This window comes from Musca autumnalis, unplaced genomic scaffold (genome assembly GCF_047663935.1).
Source record: "Musca autumnalis isolate F117 unplaced genomic scaffold, ASM4766393v1 scaffold_4, whole genome shotgun sequence".
Taxonomy (NCBI): Eukaryota; Metazoa; Arthropoda; class Insecta; order Diptera; family Muscidae; genus Musca; species Musca autumnalis.
Window position 1 is genome coordinate 235381467 of NW_027411977.1, and position 15603 is coordinate 235397069.

General features: G+C 28.2%; 1 protein-coding gene across 1 annotated transcript; it reads right to left on the bottom strand.

Moving 5' to 3' along the window:
• Nucleotides 1-224: 224 nt before the first annotated feature.
• Nucleotides 225-12395, bottom strand: LOC141402018 (uncharacterized). The gene is made up of 4 exons (XM_073982626.1): nucleotides 12186-12395; nucleotides 11916-11993; nucleotides 6187-7507; nucleotides 225-2467 (listed from the first exon to the last, which is right to left on the bottom strand). Exons 2-4 carry the CDS (start codon nucleotides 11989-11991, stop codon nucleotides 307-309), a joined length of 3558 nt encoding a protein of 1185 aa, XP_073838727.1. The 5' UTR covers nucleotides 11992-11993; nucleotides 12186-12395; the 3' UTR covers nucleotides 225-306.
• Between the last annotated feature and the right edge of the window lie 3208 nt (nucleotides 12396-15603).

Here is a 15603-nt window from a genome sequence, read left to right on the forward strand (position 1 = left end):
TTATTATGTTGCATTGAACTTGTTGCACCGAAAGATTGTTGTTACATTGTTGCACAATACCTTGAAAAAAGTTCAGTTTTGCAAGCAATGACTTTTTTCGTGTTTGTTTTTTTTCCTTTTGCAGGAAAATTAATTAAATAATTTAATTTTTTTTCAGCATATAAACAAAGACTTTTTTTAACCACAGAAGTGAATAATACCACACACATGAACTTTCTTAGGTGTTTTTTCTTTTTTGATTCTTTATTAAAAATACAACTACAAAAATTGTTTCGTTATAATTATTTTCTACTAATTCGTTTTCCTCTAATCGCCATTTATATCTCCCACCTGGGAAATGGCATAATTCATGCCGCCGCCACCTCCTCCCACACCACCATTGTGGGTGGCTGAGGCCCAACTACGCCGCGGTAGAATTCTACCAAAATTGAAATATTTTTGCCTTAACTTCTCCTTGATTTCATCTTCGTTCATTATGGCACTGGCCTCACGAAAGTTCAGAAAAATCCTTCCCTTCTCATCGGTCTTAATGGGCAAAATTTCAGTGCAAACATTGCGTGCCTTCAGCATAAATCCCTCTTTTTCTGCCGAACTTTCACGTTGCCCCTCATTATCATGGTCCGTTTTGGCTTTGGGGAGATGTTGATCCGTCCCATTGTTGTTGCCATTACAATCTAGTCTGGAGTCCACAGATTGAGACCTCGAAGGTTTGGGACCGGTGGCATTGCAATGTTTCTTCTTGTTGCGCAAACAAAACGGATCCCTATCACTGGCCTTGACATATTGCACCACAGGGCGATTAACCCCCCATTTGGGTCTTTCATCCATTTTATTGTGGCCCTCCTTGCTATGTCTCTTCTTATCCTTATCTTTGGATTTGGCCTTGAAGGTTGTTGTGGTTGTCGTGGTGGTGGTTGTTGTGGTCTCTTGATCCTTTTCCGTTTCCTTGGCTGGCTTATTCGTCTTTGAAGTCTGTGTGGTAGTTGTGGTGGATACCTCACGTTTGAGCAGTACCTTATAGAAGTTGTCATGGAACAAACATAAATCACAATTTAGGGGTAGCTCCGTTTGGGTTTCCACATCCTGACAAATTTTTGAATCATTGGATTCATCTTTACTAAGTTCCTCTGTGGATTCTTCGCTTTGCAATTCCTTATGTTGTGACTGAAGTGGTATCAAGGCCATTTTATTTTTGTCTTCCTCTTCTCCGCTCACTTCTTCGACAATCTCCTCCACCTGGGTGTATTTATGCTGATTACTTTGACGACTTTCGTTGAGAGTTCTAGGTGTCTCTGGGGGTTGATAACCTTCCTCGGTACATATGGAAGTGTCGGTCCTTTGTGTGAAGGCTCCACCGGTGGTTTTGGAAAAGTCTGTATCCGTATTGGCGGTGTGGGGTTGAAGTTGCTGCTGCATAAAATAAGTGGCAATTTGTAAGTTCCCTATAGCATTCTGCAGTCCATAGATATCTGTGGTCACCGGCAGAGGTATCAAGGTGGCCGGTTGCATTATCACTACATTCTCAGCTGGTTTGTGTTCCTCCTTTTTCTTTTCCGCTTCAATGGCCTGTGAGGATTGGGTGGGAGGTGGTTGTATGGGTTTGCTAAATGTTCTACGCAAATTTATGGGAGTTCCAATTAAGACTTTATCCTCTTGCTCCACCACTGCTGGAGCCACTTCCTCCACTTTCTGTATTTCGGACGAAATTTTCATTTTCTCTTCACGCTTTTCATGGATCTCAACATTCAATACCTCCACAACTTCTTCTTCCTTTTTAATGTCCGAACTTTGCTGCTGAGTTCTTACCGATTCCATAATCAAATCTTCTTTAGATTCCTGGAAATCCTCCTCTTTGGACTCCCTCAATTTATTTCTCTTCTTTTGCTTCTCCAACTTGGCAGCCATTTCCGCCTTGGCAATGGCCTCCAGCATTGCTTCCTGTTTACGCTTCTGGGCCTCTTCCCTCTCCAATTGTTGGCGTCTCTCCATTTCCAAACGTTCCTGTTCCATTTGTTTCTGCTTTCGAACTCTCTCCTCTTCTTGCTGCTCCTCCTTACGATGTTTTTCCATTTCCCAGCGACGCTGACTTTCACGTTCCAGCAGTTGCTGTTTGATGGCTTCATGATATTCTGCAGCCTTACGTTTTTTATCCAAACGTTCAGCCATTTCGTGGGGTTCTATTGGGGCATTCTGCCCACGAAGATAGCAAGAGGATGAGAGCATAGATTGCGTATCATCTTCACTGTCTTTGAGTTCGTGAAGGCCTCGACTAAGCCAATTGGGCCCACCTGGTTGTTTCATATCCTGAGATTGTTGATTGCTGTAGCTCCATTTGGCCCGTTCACGTTCCTCTTGGGTGTGTTGCTGATAGATTTCCGATTCATCGGTGTGATGAACTTGATAGGTATTGGAGGTTGATATATCACGGCTGTGTAGACTGCCTGGGGAACCAGCTGTGACGTAGTACCTAAAAGAGAAAACAATGAGAGAGGGTGGTCAATTTAGCTCATCGACATTTAAAGAATATTTTTCAAGGACACTAGACCTCACAGGTGGATTTTTTTTCAATTTTTTTTTAAATCCAAACGTTAATTTGTTATTTTTTTTTTTTAAAGTCCAAACCTGGATTTTTTAAAGATTTTATTTTTCAAAAAATCCAAGCGTTTGATTTTTTTAAAGAATTTTTTTTTTCAAAAAATACAAACGTGAGAGTTTGTTTAAAGAATATTTTTTTTTTTCAAAAATCCAATTGTGGATTTTTTAAAGAATATTTTTTTCAAAAAAATCCAAAGTTGGATTTTTTAAAGAATATTTTTTCAAAAAAGAATATTTAAAAAAAATCCAATTATGGATTTTTTAAAGAATAAAAAAATCAAACGTGGGATTTTTTTAAGAAAGACTTGGATTTTATAAAGAAAATTTTTGTCAAGAAAATCCAAACCAGGATTTTTTAACGAATATATTTTTCAAAAAAAAAATCTAAACGTGGGATCTTTTTAATCGTCGATTTTTTAAAGATTGTTTTTTAAAAATCCAAACGTCGATTTTTTAAAGATTGTTTTTTTTTTTAAATCCAAACGTCTATTTTTTAAAGATTTTTTTTAATCCCAACATGAATTTTTTAAAGATTGTATTTTTTTTTACAAAAATCCAAATTTAGATTTTTTAAATAATATTTTTTTCAAAACCTAGATTTTTTAAAGAATATTTTTTTTCAAAACCTAGATTTTTGAAAGAATATTTTTTTCAAAAAAAACCAAACGTGGATTTTTTACAGAATATTTTTTCAAAAAATCCAAACGTGAATATTTTAAAAAAAAATGTTTTTTTTTTTAAATCCAAACGCGGATTTTTAAATAATATTTTTTCCAAAAATCTAAGAATATTTTTTTAAAAAAATCTAAGTGTGGTTTTTTAAAGAATATTTTTCCAAAAATCTAAGGGTGGATTTTTTAACGAATATTTTTTTCAAAAAATCCAAACGTGTATTTTTAAAGAACATTTTTTTCAATAAATCCAAAAGTGGATTTTTAGAAGTTTTTTTTTAAATCTAAACGTGGATTTTTTAAAGAACATTTTTTTCAATAAATCCAAAAGTGGATTTTTAGAAGTTTTTTTTTTTAAATCTAAACGTGGATTTTTTAAGAACATTTTTTTCAATAAATCCAAAAGTGGATTTTTTAAAGAACATTTTTTTCAATAAATCCAAAAGTGGATTTTTTAAAGAACATTTTTTCCAATAAATCCAAAAGTGGATTTTTAGAAGATTTTTTTTTTAAATCTAAGCGTGAATTTTTAAATTTTTTTCTTCAAAAAATCCAAAAGTGGATTTTTAAATTTTTTTTCTTCAAAAATGTCCAAACTTGGATCTTTAAATTTTTTTTTCAAAAAATACAAACGTTGATTTTTACATTTTTTTCTTCAAAAAATCCAAAAGTGGATTTTTAAATTTTTTTCCTTCAAAAAATCCAAACGTGGAGTTTTTAAAGAATATTTTTTTCCGAAATCCAAACGTGGATTTTTTAAAGAATATTTTTTTTCAAAAATCCAAACGTGGATTTTTTAAAGAATATTTTTTTTCAAATATCCAAACGTGGATTTTTAAAAAATTTTTTTTTCAAAAATCCAAACGTGGATTTTTAAAGATTTTTTTTTTCAAATATCCAAACCTGAATTTTTAAAGATTTTTTTTTTAAAAAATCCAAACGTGGATTTTTAAAGATTTTTTTTAAAAAATCCAAACGTGGATTTTTAAAGATTTTATTTTTCAAAAATCCAAACGTGGATTTTTAAAGATTTTATTTTTCAAAAATCCAAACGTGGATTTTTAAAGATTTTTTTTTCAAAATCCAAACGTGGATTTTTAAAGATTTTTTTTTCAAAAATCCAAACGTGGATTTTTAAAGATTTTTTTTCAAAAATCCAAACGAGGATTTTTAAAGATTTTTTTTTTTCAAAATGCAATAGTGTATTTTTTAAAAAAAATATTTAAAAAAAAAAAATCCAAACGTGGATTTTTTAGAGAACATTTGTTTCAAAGAATCCAACAGCGGATTTCTTAAAGAATATTTTTTTCAAAAATTCTAAAAATTAATTTTTTAAGTATTAAATAATTAAAAAATATTTATAAAAAATCCAAACGTGAATTTTTTCAAGAATATTTTTTTCCAAAAATCTAAGAGTGGATTTTTTAAAGAATATTTTTTTTCAAATTTAAACGTGAATTTTTTCAAGAATATTTTCTTAAAAAATCCCAACGCGGACTTTTTAAAGATTTTTTTTTCAAAAAATATTTTGTTAAAAAACTTCAAACGTGGATTTTTTAAAGAATATTTTTTTCAAAGATTCTTAAAGTGGATTTTTTAAAGAATATTTTTTTCAAAAATTCCAAACCAGAATTATTTACAGAATTTTATTTTTTCAAAAAAGCCTAATTTGTATTTTTTAAAGAACATTTTTTTCAATAAATCCATACGTGGATTTTTATAAGATGTGTTTGTTAAAAATCTAAACGTGGATTTTTAAATTTTTTTCTTTCAAAAATGTCTAAACGTGGATTTTTAAATTTTTTTCCTTACAAAAATGTCCAAAAGTGGATTTTTTAAACGTGTGATTTTTACAGAATATTTTTTTTTCAAAAAAATCCAGACTTGGATTTTGTAAAGAATATTTTTTTCAAAAAATCCAAAGAGACTGTTTTTTTTCAAAAAATCCAAACTCGGATGTTTTGAGGAGTATTTTTTTCAAAAAATCAAACGTGGATTTTTTAAAGATTTTTTTTCTTTAGATCCATACATGAATTTTTTTAATTTTTTTTTTCAAAAATCCAAATGTGAATTTTTATAAAGATTTTTTTTTCAACAACATCCAAACGTTGATTTTTAAAAGAATCTTTTTCAAAAAAAAAAAAAACTCCAAAGGTGGATTTTTTAAAGATTTTTTTAATCACAACGTGGATTTTTTTAAGATTGTTTTTTCAAAAATCCGAACGTCGATTTTTTAAAGAATATTTTTTTAAAAAAATTAAAACTTCGAGTTTTTAAAGAATATTTGTTCAAAAAATCCGAACGTGGATTTTTTTAAGAATATTTTTTTCAAAAAAGTCCTAAGGTGGATTTAAAAAAAAAACTATTTTTTCAAAAAAAATCCATGCGTGGATTTTGTAAAGATTTTTTTTTTTCAAAAAAAATCCAAAAATCCAAATATTGTTTTCAAAAAAATTTCAAACCCAGCAAAAATACTCATTACAAATTGGCCTATTTTCTCATTATTTTAACATGGACATGTCATAGGGAGTAAGTACTTATTTTTTGGCCACTAAAAAGTATATAAATAAGTAGTTACTCCCTGGTTACTTCAAGTCGTAACTACTTATTTAAGTACTTATTTATTTACTTTTAAGTGCCAAAAAATAAGTAGTTACTCCCTATGACATGCCCGTGTTAAAATAATGAGAAAGTAGGCCAATTTGTAATGAGTATTTTTTAAAGAATATTTTCGTCAATCAATCCAAACGTGAAATTTTTATAAACAAAATTAAGAATTTTTTTAATTGTGACCCTTCAAATGACCTCCATGGACTTTCGTGTGAACTCATAAATTTCAAAGAACACACAATAGTCCAATTCTGGATACCCCTTTCCCCACTTCAAGCTGAAATAAGTATTTATCCACCCACATACTCACCCTCCTGCTTTATATGCCTTTCCTTGTGTATTATTAACGGCCTCAACACCCAAACCATCGTCATCATATTCCACCAAATGTTGCTGCTGCTGGGAGCCACGGCGTTTCACAATATAAGTTTTATTCAAAATATGTTCCTCATTTTGCGTTTGTTGACCTTTGGTGGCTGCCTTCATTAATAAAAGTTGTTGTTGTTGTTGATTCTGCTGCTGTTGTTGTTGGTATTGATGGTGGTGCTGTTGCTGTTGTTGTATATAATGTTGCTGTTGATTTGTTGTTATTGATCTCTTACCCCTGCGCGATGTTATATATTCCACATCTGAATTGGCTGTGTGTCCTTGCATAAGGCTATCGCCGGCACTGGTTATGCTTTCAACTTGACTGGCACCATCATTGAACCAAATATTGGGTGTATGAATATTTTTTGGGGAATCACTTAAATAGCCGGAGGTGTCTTCCTCTTGGCAACCGGCAGCGGGTGGGGGTGGAGGAAATTGTTGATGGTGTTGCTGGGGAAATTGTTGATAGTGTTGTTGTTTGTTTGATTTATTCAAACGAAGTTGTTGTTGTTGATAATGGTGTTGGGTGGCCATGTGGTGTTGCTGCTGGTTACTGGCCTCCACACTTACCAGTTGTGTGGTGGTATTTGTTGGCTTGTTGGATGGTTTATTGCCCTGCTGCTGTTGCTGCTGCTGATAGACCACATAATCACGATGACGTATTACTGGCAAACTGGGGCTACGTATACGCTGTTGTGTTTGCATTCTTCCCTTGGCAGTTTGTAAGGTATTAGGCATTAGTTCAACATAGGCATATTTCCTTTGCCCAGGCATTTGACTCATTTGACTTGTACTGTTATGTCTCTGATTGAGTAAAACTGGGCGTCCGTTGGCATGTTGATATTGGCTACCTCTTCGTAGGGGCATATAGGCTTCACCTATATCCTCGAAATCGGCTTCGTTGCCCATATCATCGTCGTCTCCAATGTAATTGTGCATGTAGTCAAAACTTTGGCCCCGAGGTTTGGGTTTCATGGCCTGACTACGTGGCACCAAGGCATGCATATTGTCGGGGTCTATTGTGTCTGGAGGTGAAAGAAGATCGGAATTGGGTGAGAGTTGGGAATGTGGTTGTTGCTGATGATTTTGCTGTTGTTGTTGTTGATACAAATGTTGTCGTGAATTTTTCCTTGTGGTTTGGCTTAAATCCAAATTCGAGTAAAAAGTGCGTATGGAAGTGCGTTCTATTTTCTGATGATGATGATGTGTGGATGATGATGAATGGACGGAAGAAAACATTTCATCCAGTTTGGCAATTTCCTCTGAAAAAAAGAAAAAACAAAAATAATTTTCAAAATATCTGTTCATTTAAAAATGTAATTCTAGAAGGGCTGCAAAATCGAAATTTTATGACTTTTTTTAATAATCCACGTCTTGAAAATATTTTTTAAAAGTCTTGGAAAAATTAAATCCACGACTATTATTTTATTTAAATATTATTTAACAACTATTTTTTATTTAAATCACTGTTTTGAAAAATATATATTTTTTTTTAAATCCACGTCTTGGAAAAAATGTTTAAAAACCTCGTATGTTAAAAAAATTATCTTTAAAAAATATTGAATATTGATTGACCAAAAAATTTATTGTAAAAGTCCACGCTTGAAAAAAAAAATATTTTTTTTTTTTTGAAATTCACGGTAGAAACAAATGTTTTGTAAAAAGTCACGCTATGAAAAGATTTTTAAAAATCCAGGTTTTAATTTTTTTGTTTAAATCGATGTATGAAAATATTTTAAAAAAATCCAGGACTGAAAATATTTTTTGGAATGTCCACGTTTTGTAAATATTTGTTAAAATTTACGCTAAGAATTTTTTTAATTCACATATTGATTTTTTTAAATTAACATTTTTTTAATTCCTTTCTCGATTTTCTTTAATGCAAGTCTGGAAAAATATTTATTTAAAAACTGAGTTAAAATACATATTTTGAAATATCCACTTCTCGAAAAAATATTTCATAATCCCTTCCTTATTATTTTATAAGCCCTGATATTTTATAATCCCAGCCTCGAAAAACGTTTTTTTTAAATACCAAGTTTAAAAAAATATTTTTTAATAAAATCCACGTTAAAAAAATATTTTTTAAAAAATCGAGGTTTTAATTTTTTTTTTAATCCAACTTAAGGAAAAATAATTTTTTTTTAAATACACGTTTGAAAAAAAAAGAAATATTTTTGAAATATCGACTTGTGAAAAAAATTATCCACAAATAAAAAAAATCTATGTTTGAAAAAAAATATTGACATTTGAGAAAATATATTTTTTAAGTGGACAAAATAATATTTTTTTTAAAAATCCACATTTGATTTTTTTTTTAAATATTGACCTTTGGAAATATATTTTTTTAAATGGAAATTTTAACTGCATCCCACAACATATGTTTTAATATTGCCACGTTTAAAATCCACGTTTGAAAAAATATTTTAAAAGTCCACGTCTTGCAATTTTTTAAAATCAACGCATGAATTTTTTTTAAGCCAACGTCTTAAAAAAATGTTTTGTTTAAATCTACGTTTGATTTTTTTCGATCAAAAAATTAAAAAAAAATCCTCTGTTAATATTTCTAAAAATCCCATTTAAATTTTTGTCTTAAAAACTAGTTTGAAATAATTAGATTTGAAATCCACGTTTGAAGCAAATATTTTTTAAAATCCACGTTTAAAGAATATCTTTTTTTAAAATCCACGTTGAAAAAAATATTTCTTAAAATCCACGTTTCAAAAAAAATATTTTTTTTATTAAAATCCACGTTTGCAGAAAATATTTTTTATAATCCGCGTTTGAAGCAATTTTTTTTAAATCCACCTTTGAAGAAAATATTTTTTAAAAACCACGATTGAAGTAAATATTTTTTAAAACCCACGTTTGATTTTTTTCTAAGGATTAAAGTTTGATGTTTTTAATTCCTCATTTGAATATTTTTTTAAATCCAAGTTTAAAAGAAATATTTTCTAAAAATTTCCTGTTGATTTTTTTTTTTAAATACACGTTTGATTTTTTTAAATTCAAGTTTGAAATAAGTATTTTCTCCAAATCTTTTTGTTAAAAATCCACGTTTGAAAAAAATAATTTTTTATAATACACATTTGAAGTTTGTTTAAAATCCACGTTTGACAAAACATTTTTTTTAAAGTCAATGTCTGATTTTTTTTAAATCCACGTTTAAAAAAATCTTAAAATCCAATTTTGTTTTTTTTTTAAATCCACGATTGAAAAAAAACTTAAAATCCAATTTTGATTTTTTTTTTTTAAATCTACGTTTAATTTTTTTAAATCCACGTTTGAACTTTTTTATTTATGTCAAAAATATGTTTTTTAAATCCACGTTTGAAAAAATATTTTAAAAAATCCACGTTTCAAAAAAATATTTTTAAAACACCACGTCTGAAATAATATTTTTAAATCCACGTTTGATTTTTTTTAAATTCAAGTTTGAAATAAGAATTTTCTCAAAATCTTTTTGTTAAAAATCCACGTTTGAAAAAAATAATTTTTAAAAATCCACATTTGAAGTTTGTTTAAAATCCACGTTTGACAATACATTTTTTAAAAATCAATGTCTGATTTTTTTTAAATCCACGCTTGAAAAATCTTAAAATCCAATTTTGTTTTTTGTTTAAATTCACGATTGAAAAAAAAAAAAACTTAAAATCCAATATTGATTTTTTTTTTAAATCCACGTTTAATTTTTTTAAATCCACGTTTAATTTTTTTAAATCCACGTTTGAATTTTTTTAAATATATTAAAAATATGTTTTTTAAATCCACGTTTGAAAAAAATATTTTTAAAACTTTACGTTTGAAAAATGTTTTTAAAAATCCACGTTTAACAAAATATTTTATTTGAAAAACAAGAATATGTTTTTAAAATCCACGTTCGAAAAAATTATTTTTAAAAATCCACGTTTAAAAAAATATTTTATTTGAAAAACAAAAATATGTTTTTAAAATCCACGTTTAAAAAATATTTTAATATGTTTTTAAAATCCACGTTTAAAAAATATTTTAATATGTTTTTAAAATCCACGTTCGAAAAAACTATTTTTTAAAATTTTGAAAAAAATTTAAAATTTACGTTTAAAAAAATATTTTTAAAAATATATGTTTGAAAATATTTATTTTTTAAAAATATACGTCTGTAAAACAATTGTTTTTAAAACTGCACGTTTGAAAAAAATATTTTCAAAATGTACGTTTGAAAAAAATATTTTTAAAAATCCACCTTTAAAAAAATATATTTAAAAATACACGCTTGAAAAAATATTTATAAAAATCTACGTTTGAAAAAAATATTTTTAAAAATTTACGTTTGAAAAATATTTTATTTGAAAAACAAAAATATGTTTTTAAAATCCACGTTCGAAAAAAAAAATATTTTATTTGAAAAACAAAAATATGTTTTTAAAATCCACGTTCGAAAAAAAAAATATTTTATTTGAAAAACAAAAATATGTTTTTAAAATCCACGTTTAAAAAATATTTTATTTGAAAAACAAAAATATGTTTTTAAAATCCACGTTCGAAAAAAATATTTTTAAAAATTCCACGTTTTGAAAAAAATTAAAAATTTACGTTAAAAAAAAATTTTAAAATATTTGTTTGAAATAAATATTTTTTAAAAATCCACGTTTGAAAAAAAAAATATTTTTTAAAGAAACATGTCTGAAAAAAAATAATTTTTAAAAATCCACGTTTAAAAAAAAATATTTTTTAAAGAAACATGTCTGAAAAAAAATAATTTTTAAAAATCCACGTTTGAAAAATTATTTTTAAAAAATCCAAGTTTGAAAAAATATTTTACTTGAAAAAAATATGTTTTCAAAATCAATGTTTCAAAAATTATTTTTAAAAAAATCCACGTTTGTAAGAATACTTAACTTAGCAAAAATATGTTTTCAAAATCAATGTTCGAAAAAATTATTTTTAAAAAAATCCACGTTTGTAAGAATACTTAACTTAGAAAAAATATGTTTTCAAAATCCATGTTCGAAAAAATTATTTTTAAAAAATCCACGTTTGTAAGAATACTTAACTTAGAAAAAATATGTTTTCAAAATCCATGTTCGAAAAAATTATTTTTAAAAAAATCCACGTTTGAAAAATATGTTATATTTTTTTATAAACCCACGTTTTGAAAAATCCACGTCTTGAAAAATATTTTTTATAAATCCACGTTTTGAAAAATACTTTTTAAAAATCCACGTCTTGAAAAAAATTTTAAAAATCAACGTTAGAAAAAAATGTTTTTTTAATTCAATTTTGAAGTGGATATTTCTTTAAAAGTCCTCGATTTGCAAAAATATATGAAATTAAAATCCAACGTTCGGAATGCTTTGAAATAAAATATATATATTTAAAAAAAACTATTAAAAAACCACGTTTGTTGAAGGTCGGCAAAATGTTTTGTGGGTTCGGAAAAACATTTTTTTGAATTGATAATATATTCTTCAGAAATATACTTTGGAGATACTGGAAAATTTATTCTTTAAAAATTCGTGTTTGGTAGTGCTGGAAATAATATTTTGTATAAGTTTTGGAAAGTGGTTTCTTTACACTTCACGCCAAATTAGAAAGAAAAGTAAATCCAAATTGGATTGTAGTCCCAAAGTTGTCATTTAATTTCTTAATTTCTGCAGCCCTTCTAGAAAACACACAAAAAATGCTCACCTTTTTCTTTGGCCCATTGTTGTTTCTTTAAATCCAGTAGAGTATGATTTTGTCGGCCTTCCGAACCCGTAATCATAACTAAAATGAAACACAAAACCTATTATATTTTATCACTTTATCTCAAAGGTCATTAACTGGAAGTTTATTGGCCTTTGTAAGGGTCAATAGAAATATTTTTGGACACAAAAAACACCAATCCTCTTCTCCACCCTTTTTTTTCTTAGAACTCTAAAATCTGTTTCCCAAACACCAAACTTGCCGAAAAAATACCTTTACTATGTTGGAAGCCTTAAGTAAGACTAAATTCTAGGCGCAAAAATTCCTTTAGTATCCTTAACAATTTGCTGTTATTTTCGGTATCCTTGTTACCCACTTCGATTTGTTTATTTAGTAATATAGCCAAAAAATTTTTGCTTCTTTCATTAAGCCTTTATAGAATAAAACTTCCTTGCCACACTTTAGCATTTTATTTCTGTATTCATGGGTATTTCTTGTACTTGTTGTCCTTGGCAACCATATCGCTTCATATGTATTTGTTGGCGTTGCTGTGTCACATGTCCTTTAGCTAAAGGGGCTCGTTTAGCCTAGCCTTAACATTTGTGTTAGCAACATATGTTTTGTAAACAAAAGCTAAGTGACAGTTGAAGTACGAAAAAAGCTTTTAGTTTTCATGTCACTAGCTGACGGACGATAAGCTGTCAACTTTAACAGTAGAGCTTGAATGGATGTGATATTGGTGGTGGTTCTTTGATTTTTTTCAAGAATTCTAACAAGTAGACTGTTCAAAATCATTTTCAATACACAAAAGAACGTTTTGGAATACCGAAAGTAGTATCAAACAAATATTGTAGGGAACATTGTTATTGTTGGCCTTAGTTCTTTATAAAAACTGATACTTTGTTCCTTTTCTTCTTCAACACTCATCATAGCGAAACCAAAAGGTAAAACTCCTTCTGTTATGCCCATCAATGATGATTTCTCTTACCATTTGATAAGTGGAAGTTTCACTCATCATAAAATGACACCAGGAAATGTGCCGAATTGGAAACACGCGCTCGAAGCGTATCAATAATAACTTTGATATACTTATCAAGTGTCAAGAGTTGTGATATAAGTTCCCTGTATCGATTTTCGAAAAACAAATTTCAAATTCATTCATAAAAACAATTCACTGAAGAGCTACAACTTATTTTTCTATTTCAAATTCATTCATAGCCATTGGACAAACTCATTCACCCATACCATGAGTACAGAAACCACAACTTGACCTCAAGTGGACTTCAAGTTCATCATAAAGGTTCCAACGGGATTTTACAAGTATCACTTCATCAATGATATGCCAAAAAAACTACTAGAGATAAACTTATTTCAATTACCGGTGAATGCTCGTATTTCGATTCGATTGAACTAAAAAAATATTCAAAATACTGAAACTACCACACAACCTATAATTAAATACTTGAAGCATAACATGTCATATATATGACGGCCAAAAACAAAATTATTGAACTGAATCACATTTCAGGTTTACAAGATTAGCTGCTTGATACCATTTTTTGGTTATAGTAGTGATATCTTCTCTTCACCAATGTACAACAAATGGAAGCAAATGCCATGGTCAATAACAATAGGCCTAGAAGAAAAACGATGTGCCACCCTACATAAAGTGTATCGCAACCATTACACTAAAGATCCGATGGTCATTCAATCCAAATTTTGAAAAATTTGATTAGATTGATTTACTGTAGAGTAGACGGCCCACCGGGACCCCGTGGTTTTTTACATCCACGTTTTGTAAAAAATGTAAACATTTAGGTTTTGAAAAAATATTTTTATACATTTTTATAAATCAACGTTTTGAAAAATGCTTTTAAAAAAGTACGATTTGAAAAATTTGCGTTTTGAAACATGTTTTTTTTTTAAATCCACGTTTTGAAAAAATATTTTTTTTAATCCATGTTTTGAAAAGTATTTTTTAAATCCATAATTTGAAACATATTTTTTAAAAATCCACGTTTTGAAAAATATTTTTAAAAAATCCAAAATGATTTTTGTTGATGCGATTTGCATTCGCTACCTCCATTACGACGGTCAAGGTTTTTTCAGGGGCAAGTCCATATTTCTTAGGAAAGCAGCCCGAAAGGTGTTAAAAATCCCTATGTCAACATATGTGGCTGTCGGAGAGCACGATAACTCTCGAACTGTTCAACCGATTTTTTCCAACATTTGGTCTTCGTCGTATTATATCCAAACTTAGTTTCATGGGGTAATACCTGTCCACAACTTCCGGTACTTCTCCCCAATATTTAAAAAATGTCACTAATATGCTAGGACGATATCACTTGAATGGGGCAACCAATTTGGTCCAAACTTTTGATCTCCTAATATTTTATCAAAATTTAGATTATCTTTTAAAATGGCCCATATCGGTCCTTCCTAAGGGTACCTCCTCCCACATAGGACCAACATTTGTGTCTTAGTGCAGTTAATTAATTAATTGTGGCCGAAAGGGCCACAATATTCTGAAGATACCTTAAATACATTCGATCTGTCCGTAGGTGAAAGTTTCACTTCACATTGGCTGAGGGTATATATCTGTCGGCAAAGCCGACTGACACCTTTTTAACTTGTTTTGTTTAAATTTACGTTGTATTCGTATAAAACCACGTTTTAATTTTGTTTGGATCTATTTTTTTAAATTTGCAAAATATTTTTTTAAAAATCCACGTTTTGAAAAATATTTTTTTAAATCCACGTTTTGAAAAATATTTTTTTAATCCACGTTTTGAAAAATATTTTTTTAAAAGTCCACATTTTGAAAAATATTTTTAAAAAATCCACGTCTTGAAAAATGTTTTTAAAGAATCCAAGTTCCCTGAAAAATATTTTTTTAAAAGTCCACGTTTTGAAAAATATGTTTAAAAAATCCACGTCTTGAAAAATCTTTTTAAAGAATCCACGTCTAGAAAAATGTTTTTAAAGAATCCAAGTTCCCTGAAAAATATTTTTTTAAAAGTCCACGTTTTGAAAAATATTTTTAAAAAATCCACGTCTTGAAAAATGTTTTGAAAGAATCCAAGTTCCCTGAAAAATATTTTTTTAAAATCCACGTCTTGATATTAGAAAAATATTTTTTTTTTTTAAAAATCCAAGTCTTAGAAAAATATTTTTTTTTAAAAATCCACGTCTTAGAAAAATATTTTTTTTTAAAAATCCACGTATTTGAAAAATATTTTTTTTTTAAAATCCACGTATTGGAAAAAATATTTTTAAAAAATCCACGTCTTAGAAAAATATTTTTTTAAAATCCACGTCTTGATATTAGAAAAATATTTTTTTTTTTTAAAAATTCAAGTCTTAGAAAAATATTTTTTTTAAAAATCCACGTCTTAGAAAAATATTTTTTTTAAAAATCCTCGTATTGGAAAAAATATTTTTAAAAAATCCACGCCTTGGAAAAATATTTTTTTTAAAAAAAATCCACGTCTTAGAAAAATATTTTTTTTTAAAAAAATCCACGTCTTAGAAAATTTTTTTTTTTAAAAAATCCACGTCTTAGAAAAATATTTTTTTTTAAAAATCCACGTCTTGGAATTTTTTTTTTTTAAAATCCAGGTCTTTTAAAAATATTTTTTTTTAAAAATCCAGGTCTTTTAAAAATATTTTTTTTTTTAAAAATCCACGTCTT